The sequence below is a fragment of the Grampus griseus genome (assembly GCF_964374135.1).
Source record: "Grampus griseus genome assembly, chromosome: 11".
Lineage (NCBI taxonomy): Eukaryota > Metazoa > Chordata > Mammalia > Artiodactyla > Delphinidae > Grampus > Grampus griseus.
In genome coordinates this window covers 81,671,098-81,682,096 of record NC_139005.1, presented here as the reverse complement: position 1 = coordinate 81,682,096, position 10,999 = coordinate 81,671,098, and the positions used below count along the sequence as shown (strand labels likewise).

At 37.3% G+C, this 10,999-nt stretch overlaps 1 protein-coding gene across 5 annotated transcripts in view; it reads right to left on the bottom strand.

Moving 5' to 3' along the window:
* Positions 1-2,866: 2,866 nt before the first annotated feature.
* Positions 2,867-10,999, bottom strand: part of ACTR6 (actin related protein 6) — a 32,128-nt gene continuing 23,995 nt past the window's right edge. For all 5 annotated transcript variants that reach the window (XM_082666840.1, XM_082666843.1, XM_082666841.1 and 2 more), the window contains one exon: positions 2,867-4,102. In XM_082666840.1, coding sequence (XP_082522966.1) covers positions 3,973-4,102 — 130 coding nt within the window. In that variant the 3' untranslated portion in view covers positions 2,867-3,972. The remainder of the gene's footprint in view (positions 4,103-10,999) is intronic.

The following is a 10,999-nucleotide window of genomic DNA, read 5'->3' as shown; positions in this document are numbered from 1 at the left end:
GGTGTAGGATTTTAAGTTTTCAGAGGCAGTGTAATACCAGGTGTCACCATAGGTGTGTTTAAGTGAAGCTGTGTTTATAGTGAAAATAGGCAAACCCCTAATATTAATGGGCTTTAGGATTTCAAAGGTTACCCTGATTGAGAGGTGCTTTCGTGTGTCTGGAGGCTAAGGCGTCCCCATCTGTAGATCAGCCTAGGGAGAGGCTTGGTTGATTGGTTGACTGTACATGCTAAGACAGCTCACAGAGCAGTGAAAAAACACTGCTCATGTTCATGAAATTCTTTGTCCATGTTTTGCACATGCTTCTGATAGGGCTCAGGACACACTACCGCAAAATATGGCACCTGACATATTGAATATTTTAAGCTGAAAGGGCTTGAGAAAATGCAGAAGCAGGAGGATCACTCTGACCTACTTCCCCCTTGTCCTTCCTCCCTGAAACTGGCCATAAAACCCTCATATGAGAGATGCCCTCCTTATACCCAGAGGAAAGGAGTATCCTTAGCTCCAAAGACAAAGGGAGGCCAAGAAGAATCTAAACAAACAGACCTTGCTAAGTTTTCCCCAGTTTATTACGATTACGTCATTCTCCTTAACGTGTCACGTTCCTCCAGGACTGTGCACTCTTCAGCAAACTGGCATAAAAGTACATAGGTTCGGGGCTTCCCTGGTGGCGCAGTGGTTGAGAGTCCACCTGCCGATGCAGGGGACACGGGTTTGTGCCCCGGTCCGGGAAGATCCCACATGCTGCGGAGCGGCTAGGCCCGTGAGCCATGGCCGCTGAGCCTGCGCGTCTGGAGCCTGTTATAGCAACCTATTTTTGAAGTATAGTTGAATTACAATGTTGTGTTAATTACTGCTCTACAGCAAAGTGACTCAGTTACACATATATATTCTTTTTCATTATGGTTTATCACAGGATATTGAATATAGTTCCCTGTACAGCAACCTATTCTTGTTGCAATAAATGCAACTGCCTCACCAATCTCTTACAGAATGTTATTTATAAAATTTTTAAAATTTTATTCCATAAGGGAACTTTTTTTTTTTTGGCCACACCACACAGCTTGCAGGATCTTAATTCCCGGCTTGAACCCAGGCCACTACAGTGAAAGCACCGAGTCCTACCACTGGACTGCCAGGGAAGTCCCCCAAGGGGTCATTCTTTTTTTTTTTTTTTTTTTCGGTATGTGGGCCTCTCACTGTTGTGGCCTCTCCCGTTGCAGAGCACAGGGTCCCGGGGTTGGATCACTGGTAGGGGAACTAATATCTTGCAATCCAGGCAGCACAGCGCCCCCCCCCAACAAAAAAAAGGGAGTCGCGCTCAGTGTTTCCAATTCATTCTTTTACTGTCTAATCCATGATCTCCTCTATTTGTCCTGAATTAAAACGTCTCTGGAATTGCTCTTACGTCTCTAGTAGTTTCCTCCTGCCCTGATCTGGCACATACGTTTTCTTGTTTCTCTAACAACCTAATCCCATTTGTTTTCCATCTTTTAGGAATTCTTCCACATTTGTTCATCAGTGCCACCCTTTTTATTTCCTAGAGTCCCCTTAAGGATTTACTCTACTATCAAAATATAATATGAACTATTTCATACACACAATAAAGATTCTAATATAATGAATACCCATGTGCCCACCAACCCAGCTTGAGACATAATATATCACAAAAAGCACTGAAGTAAGTGTTCCCTGTGCATTCCTCCACTAGAAATTGTTTAAAGGGATTTCGGACGGGTAAAGTAGGTGAACGTGATCAGTTTGCCAGGTCAAGCCAATCACCACTGAATTAAAAAATTCAAAACCAAGATAGAAAAGTGTTGGAGAGAATTATCCTATCTTGATTAGTCATTGATGTAAACCCTAATCCTCTACTGTCTTAAGGTGCATATTATGCATGGCCAATGCTAGAACACTGTTTCCATGCATGCAATTTGCAGCACAAAATTATAAACTCTAACGTGGCTAAGTTCTCGCTCAATACTTCTAGTGAATCTCAAATCAGGATCTTTAACATCTTTCAAAAATAGATAACCTTGTTATTATTTAGAGATAATGTTAAATGTTCTCTTTGAAGTCAACTTACTGTATAATATTAAAACATTATCTCTAGCAATAAAGTTTCAAAATTAGGCAGGTGTTAAAATTGATGGGAGCTTCAAGGCTAGAGATAAACGATTAGCATCTATGTTCATTAATTTCAGAAATGAATTTTTAGTGTCTCAAAAATAAGCACTATGAGACCTACACTGTGAACAGAAATTAGTGTACTGTAGTAAGCATGTGACACACACATTATTCTCAGCAGAACAAAATGGGAAACATCAAGCTAGGGCATGTTTTGGAAATGCAGGTTTGAGGAATGCCCCGGTTCCTCATACGAAAAACATCTTGGTTGTTGATGATAGTATTCTGCCTGCAAGATGAGGTCCTGGTAGGTCAAGGAAAGCCCTTTAAATGGTGACTTACCTTTATAACTCTAACTGCATCACCCTGAAATTCTAGCACAGTTACACTGTTACACTGTATGGTTGCAAAAACTTCTTTTATGCCACCAGCATCTTTTTGCTACACTCTCCACAGATTATATGCTAGTACCTGGGTATCATACAAACACAATCAATTTGCAACTCTGCAATGATAACAAGTAATGTAACTAGCCTAGGTCTAGGAAGGACTGACCAGGCCCTAACTAATACAGATCTTCTTTGATTAAGTCAAAAATGCATTTACTACACCTCACCTACCAAACACCATAGCTTGCTTAGTCTAGCCTACCTTATACGCACTCAGAATATTTACATTAGCCTAAAGTTGGGCAAAATCATCAAACACAAAGCCTATTTTATAATTAAGTGTGGAATATTTCATAATTTATTGAATACTGTGCTGAAAGTGAAAAACAGAATGGTTGGTGGGTACAGAATGGTTGTAAGCATATAGGTTGTTTACCCTGACTGGGACCTGTGGCTCACTGCCGCTGCCCAGCATCACAAGAGAGAAACATACCAAATATCGCTAGCCCAGGAAAATATTAAAGTGCAAAATCTGAAGAACAGTTTCTAATGAGTGCATATTGCGTTCACACCATTGTAAAGTCAAAAAATCATTAAGTCGCTATAATCCAAATATAATTGTAGTGGACAGCTCTTTCACCCTGCCCAGCATCTGTCTCTTCACCTTAATTTTCCTTTGGGAAACTACCTTCTTTCACTCTAGGCTATCTTAGTAGGGCTGTTAAAATCCATGAAGCCATGGGGTAGGCACATGATCCAAGCTAAGGTAAAGAGATTGGCAGGAATTTGATTCATGAGCCCAATGACACAAGAATTTCATCCTAAAAAATGGTATAGTATTTTTATGAGTGAAATAATACATTTCTGCAACACAGTACTGACCAAAAACACTTTAACAAATTGGCTTTGGTCTTCATCCTTTCAAACTTAGGCTAAGTAAAAAATAAACATTACATACACATAGATTAGTTTTTCTAACTTTAGTATATACAAATAAAAATGACAATTAAAAGATAAAATACTTCGCTCTAGAAGAAAGAGAGAAATCATATCAGCCTGAAAATACTCTGGCCAATTCCTAGTCAGTCACACAAAACTACCTTCTAAGGAAACCTGACCAGTGAGACAGTTAAGTTTGTGCTTTTAGCTATAAAGAATTAAACTTAAAATACACTCACTCTTTCATCTTCTAATGAAAGATAACTTAGTCTCGGAAACAGCATAAGCATTGTTATAGTAAGTCTAGCTCCTAAATGAAAATTTGGGCTGAGTTACAGTTTACTTACTAACCTAGGTAAGAAACCTTTGAAAATCAGCCATGGATCAAAGTATTTACATAAGTTCAAGATGTTATCTTATCTTAGGATGAAAGTTAACACAGGTCCTTAACTTCCTTTAAAAAGAACATTGAAAATTAAACCTTTGTCACAGTCAAAACTTTCAGAAACGTTTCTTAAATATCAAATTTCTCTTCACAGACGCTATGTCCATTTTCTTCATAATCTTCTCTTGTTACCACCATATCTTCAAAATCATCATTCTCCGATATCAATTTTCCACCTTCCCAGGCATAAGTAATAGGGCTAAAAATAAAGGTAAAATAAGTGAACCCAGATGATTTTACAGAACTGAAATGCCAGAAACGTTAATTAGTAACTAAAATGTGGCAATCTCTACACAACCTGATTTAACAGAAAATCATTTAAAGTGTGAAAATAAGCATAAACTTCATAGGAGTAAAGCAAACTTGGAAAGGAAAGTTGGTCACCACTACAAGTAAGTGTTCTTTTTATTTTCCCTGTGCCCTGAATTTATGGACCTTCTACCTCTAATAAAAAACAAGAATACAAGCAAAATACAAAAAATGCATAAAAATAAAAACACTGTAATAACTGAGTCTAACTTTTGTACATGGCAAAGATATGTCATCAAATCAATTCACCCAGCAACCAATGAAATAGATATTATAACTCCCACTTTATAGATTTGGAAAATGAGGTTCAGAGAGGTTAAGACTGAAACTAGGATTCAACTCGGAACTGTTTTCACACAGTCTGTGCTTTTGCTCCTATACTTTGTTGCCTCTAATAAATGAGACATTTAAAAACCACAGTGCATGATAAACTTGCTACATGGTAGGACATGGACAATAAGCAAAATTAGAGCACATCAAACTTTTAGTTTAATTTTATGTACAACCAAGTTAATTGGTTGTAATTCTGTGTAATTGGTTGAATTTGTGTAATTCTACTTCTACTCTTCCTCTCCCCCAATTCAGTTTTAAATATGAAAAATGATAAAGAAAAAAGTGTTTTCCTTACTATATTACATTTCCTAACCTTAAAAAAACCTAAATATATATCTATCTATAAAATCAGATGTGCAATAAAGATTTGATGAATAAAAGAATAAAAACTATTTCTATAGATCCCTTGGCCTGTAATGTATGCATGACTTACACTTAAAATGCAGGATAAAAATCCAATATGCTTCATATTCTAAAGCGTATATGAACATTAATGCTGATAAAAATCATTCCAATATCTAATGATAATTTATTCTTTTATCTGATAGCTATAAAATTAAGTGATCTGATGAGGGTCTTCTATTAACTGCTATTGATTTTGAAAAATTCTTCTTTAGCTTTGAAACAAACCTCTAAAATTAAAAATCAGGTCTTGTTTGCAACTCTGCCGCTTAAAACAGTGGAGCAGTGACGGGGGATTATTTAGACTAGATTTGGTGAGAACTTCTGCCTCCAGATAAAGAGAACTGAATTTTAGTCTGGTTACTGCTATTAACTTATCATAAGACCTTTGCTAACTCATGAGCCCTTGTTTATTTACAAATAAGTACACAGAAGAGGATGATCTATAAGCCTTTCTTACAGCTCTAAAATTATACCTTAATTATCTGCTTTTTCTCATAAAACAGGATAGGGGGTACATATAAAAGTTTTGAATTATAAAAAAAATGACTACTTAAATGTAAAAGTTTAAGTATTTTAAATTATTTAAAAACATTCCAAAACAACTTACCAATTGACATAATTTATCTTGGTTAAATTCTCAGATTTCTATTCTTCATAGAAACTCTCAAGAAATGGCATATCTCAGATAAATCAAATAGATAAAGTTTTTAAAATTTATTTTATTTTTTATTTCTTTTTGGCTGCGTTGGGTCATCATCGCTGTGTGCGGGCTTTCTCTAGTTGCGGCGAGCGGGGGCTACTCTTCATTGTTGTGCACGGGCTTCTCATTGCGGTGGCTTCTCCTGTTGCAGAGCACAGGCTCCAGACGCACAGGCTTCAGTAGTTGTGGTACTCGGGCTCAGTAGTTGCAGTTCACGGGCTCTAGAGCCCAGGCTCAGTAGTTGTGACGCACAGGCTTAGTTGCTCTGCGGCATGTGGGATCTTCCTGTACCAGGGCTTGAACTCGTGTCCCCTGCATTAGCAGGTGGATTCTTAACCACTGCTCCACGACGGAAGTCCCAAATCGAATAAATAACCTAAGTGATTTGCCTGTAAAAAATCTCCAAGTAATGATGACTGATTCACTATAGGGAAGTGATCTTACAGTAACTGAGCACCCATTATGTACCAACAATAATGGATGCTACTTCACATACTTCATCCCCTTTCATCCACTGAAAGTCAAGTTTTCATTTCTTTTTTTTAAATTTAATTTTATTTTTTATACAGCAGGTTCTTATTAGTCATCAATTTTATACACATCAGTGTATACATGTCAATCCCAATCGCCCAATTCATCACACCACCATCCTCACCCCCACACGGCTTCCCCCCCTTGGTGTCCATACGTTTCTTCTCTGTGTCTCAACTTCTGCCCTGCAAACCGGTTCATCTGTACCATTTTTCTAGCTTCCACATACATGCGTTAATATACAATATTGTTTTTCGCTTTCTGACTTACTTCACTCTGTATGACAGTCTCTAGATCCATCCACGTCTCAACAAATGATCCAATTTCATTCCTTTTTATGGCTGAGTAATATTCCACTGTATATATGTACCAAATCTTCTTTAGCCATTCGTCTGTCAATGGGCATTTAGGTTGCTTCCATGACCTGGCTATTTTAAATAGTGCTGCAATGAAAACTGGGGTGCATGTGTCCTTTTGAATTATGGTTTTCTCTGGGTATATGGCCAGTAGTGGGATTGCTGGGTGGTATGATAGTACTATTTTTAGTTTTTTAAGGAACCTCCATACTGTTTTCCATAGTGGCTGTATCAATTGACATTCCCACCAACAGTGCAAGAGGGTTCCCTTTTCTCCACACCCTATCCAGCATCTATTGTTTGCAGATTTTCTGATGATGCCTATTCTACCTGGTGTGATGTGATACCTCATTGTAGTTTTGATTTGCATTTCTCTAATAATTAGTGATGTTGAGCAGCTTTTCATGTGTTTCTTGGCCATCTGTATGTCTTTTTTGGAGAAATATCTGCTTAGGTCTTCTGCCCATTTTTGGACTGGGTTGTTTAATATTGAGCTGCATGAGCTGTTTATTATTTGGGATATTAATCCTTTGTCGGTTGCTTCATTTGCAAATATTTTCTCCCATTCTGAGGGCTGTCTTTTCATCTTGTTTATGGTTTCCATTGCTGTGCAAAAGCTTTGAAGTTTCATTAGGTCCCATTGTTTATTTTTCTTTTTATTTCCATTACTCTAGGAGGTGGATCAAAAAAGATCTTACTGTGATTTATGTCAAAGAGTGTTCTTCCTATGTTTTCCTCTAAGAGTTTTACAGTGTCCAGTCTTACATTTAGGTCTCGAATCCATTTTCTGTTTATATTTGTGTATGGTGTTAGGGAGTGTTCTAATATCATTCTTTTACATGCAGCTGTCCAGTCTTCCCAGCACCAATTATTAAAGAGACTGTCTTTTCTCCATTGTATATCCTTGCCTCCTTTGTCATAGATTAGTTGACCATAGGTGCATGGGTTTATCTCTGGGCTTTCTATCTTGTTCCATTGATCTATATTTCTGTTTTTCTGCCAATACCATGTTGTCTCGATACTGTAGCTTTGCAGTACAGTCTGCAGTCAGGGAGTCTGATTCCTCCAGCTCCGCTTTGTTCACTCAAGACTGCTTTGGTTATTCGTGGTCTTTTGTGTCTCCATACAAATTTTAAGATTTTTTTGTTCTAGCTCTGTAAAAAATGCCACTGGTAATTTGATAGGGATTGCATTGAACTTGTAGATTGCTGTGGGTAGTACAGTCATTTTCACAATATTGATTCTTCCAATCCAAGAACATGGTATATCTCTCCATTTGTTGGTACCATCTTTAATTTCTTTCATCAGTATCTTATAGTATTCTGCATACAGGTCTTTTGTCTCCCTAGATAGGTTTATTCCTAGGTATTTTATTCTTTTTCTTGCAATGGCAAATCGGAGTGTTTCCTTAATTTCTCTTTCAGATTTTTCATCATTAGTGCATAGGAATGCAAGAGATTTCTGTGCATTAATTTTGTATCCTGCAACTTCACCAAATTCATTGATTAGCTCTAGTAGTTTCTTGGTGGCATCTTTAGGATTCTCTATGTATGGTATCATGTCATATGCAAACAGTGACAGTTTTACTTCTTCTTTTCCAATTTGTATTCCTTTTATTTCTTTTTCTTCTCTGATTGCCGTGGCTAGGACTTCCAAAACTATGTTGAATAACAGGGGTGAGAGTGGACATCCTTGTCTTGTTCCTGATCTTAGAGGAAATGCTTTCAGTTTTTCACCATTGAGAATGATGTTGGCTGTGGGTTTGTCGTATATGGCATTTATTATGTTGAGGTAGGGTCCCTCTATGCCCACTCTCTGGAGAGTTTTTACCATAAATGGGTGTAGAATTTTGTCAAAAGCTTTTTCTGCATCTATTGAGGTGATCATATGGTTTTTCTTCTTCAATTTGTTAATATGGTGTATCACATTGATTGATTTGTGTATATTGAAGAATCCTTGCATCCCTGGATAAATCACACTTGATCATGGTGTTGATGGTGTTAATGTGTTGTTGGATTCTGTTTGCTAGTATTTTGTTGAGGATTTTTGCATCTATATTCCTCAGTGATATTGGTCTGTAATTTTCTTTTTCTGTAGTATCTTTCTTTGGTTTTGGTTTTGGTTTGGTTTGGTTTTGGTATCAGGGTGATGGTGGCCTCATAGAATGAGTTTGGGAGTGTTCCTTCCTCTGCAATGTTTTGGAAGAGTTTGAGAAGGATGGGTGTTAGCTCTTCTCTAAATGTTTGATAGAATTCACCTGTGAAGCCATCTGGTCCTGGACTTCTGTTTGTTGGAAGATTTTTAATCACAGTTCCAATTTCATTACTTGTGATTGGTCTGTTTATATTTTCTATTTCTTCCTGGTTCAAGCTTTGAAGGTTATACCTTTCTAAGAATTTGTCCATTTCTTCCAGGTTATCCATTTTATTGGCATAGGGTTGCTTATAGTAGTCTCTTAGAATGCTTTGTATTTCTGTAGTGTCTGTTGTAACTTCTCCTTTTTCATTTCTAATTTTATTGATTTGAGTCCTCTCCCTCTTTTTCTTGATGAGTCTGGCTAATGGTTTATCCATTTTGTTTACCTTCTCAAAGAACCAGGTTTTAGTTTTATTGATCTTTGCTATTGTTTTGTTTCTATGTCATTTATTTCTGCTCTGACCTTTATGATTTCCTTCCTTCTGCTAACTTTGTTTTGTTCTTCTTTCTCTAGTTCCTGTAGGTGTAAGGTTAAATTGTTTGAGATTTTTCTTGTTTCTTGAGGTAGGCTTGTATAGCTATAAACTTCCCTCTTAGAACTGCTTTTACTGCATTCCATAGGTGTTGCATCATCGTGTTTTCATTGTCATTTGTCTCTATGTATTCTCTGATTTCCTCTTTAATTTCTTCAGTGATCTCTTGGTCATTTAGTAAAGTATTGTTTACCCTCCATGTGTTTGTGTTTTTTATGTTTTTTTCCCTGTAATTCACTTCTAATCTCATAGCGCTGCGGTCAGAAAAGATGCTTGATATGATTTCAATTTTCTTAAATTTACTGAGGCTTGATTTGTGACCCAAGATGTTATCTGTCTTGGACAATGTTCCGTGCGCACTTGAGGAGAAAGTGTAATCTGCTGTCTTTGGATGGAGTGTCCCATAAATATCAATTAAATCTATCTGGACTATTGTGTCATTTAAAGGTTCTGTTTCCTTATTTATTTTCATTTTGGATGATCTGTCCATTGGTGTAAGTGAGGTGTTAAAGTCCCCCACTATTATTGTGATACTGTCGATTTCCTTTCATAACTGTTAGCAGTTGCCTTATGTGAGGTGCTCCTATGTGGAGGGCATATATATTTATAATTGTTATATCTTCTTCCTGGATTGATCCCTTGATCATTATGTAGTGTCCTTCCTTGTCTCTTGTAACATTCTTTATTTTAGAGTCTTTTATCTGATCTGAGTATTGCTATTCCAGCTTTTGATTTCCATTTGCATGGAATATCTTTTTCCATCCCCTCACTTTCAGTCTGTATGTGTCCCTAGGTCTGCAGTGGGTCTCTTGTAGACAGCATATAGATGGGTCTTGGGTTTGTATGCATTCAGCAAGCCTGTGTCTTTTGGTTGGAGCATTTAATCCATTCACGTTCAGGGTAATTATCAATATGTATGTTCCTATGACCATTTTCTTATTTCTTTTGGGTTTGTTTTTGTAGGTCCATTTCTTCTCTTGTGTTTCCCACTTAGAGAAGTTCCTTTAGCATTTGTTGTAGAGCTGGCTTGGTGGTGCTGAATTCTCTTAGCTTTGCTTGACTGTAAAGCTTTTGATCTCTCCATCGAATCTGAATGAGATCCTTGCCGGGTAGAGTAATCTTGCTTGTAGTTTCTTCCCTTTCATCACTTTAAATATATCATGCCACTCCCTTCTGGCTTGTAGAGTTTCTGCTGAGAAATCTGCTCTTAACCTTATGAGAGTTCCCTTGTATGTTGTCATTTTTCCCTTGCTGCTTTCAATAAATTTTCTTTGCCTTTAATTTTTGCCAATTTGATTACTATGTGTCTCCGTGTTTCTTCCTGGGTTTATCCTGCCTGGGACTCTCTGCGCTTCCTGGACTTACTTGGGTGGCTATTTCCTTTCCCATGTTAGGGATGTTTTTGACTATAATCTCTTCAAATATTTTCTCTGGTCCTTTCTCTCTCTCTTCTTCTGGGACCCCTATAATGCAAATGTTGTTGCGTTTAATGTTGTCTCAGAGGCTTCTTAGGCTGTCTTCATTTCTTTTCATTCTTTTTTCTGTTCTGCAGCAGTGCATTCCACCATTCTGGCTTCCAGGTCACTCATCCGTTCTTCTGCCTCAGTTATTCTGCTATTGATTCCTTCTAGTGTAGTTTTCATTTCAGTTATTGTATTGTTCATCTCTGTTTGTTTGTTCTTTAATTCTTCTATGTCTTTGTTAAACATTTCTTGCATTTTCTCAATCTTTGC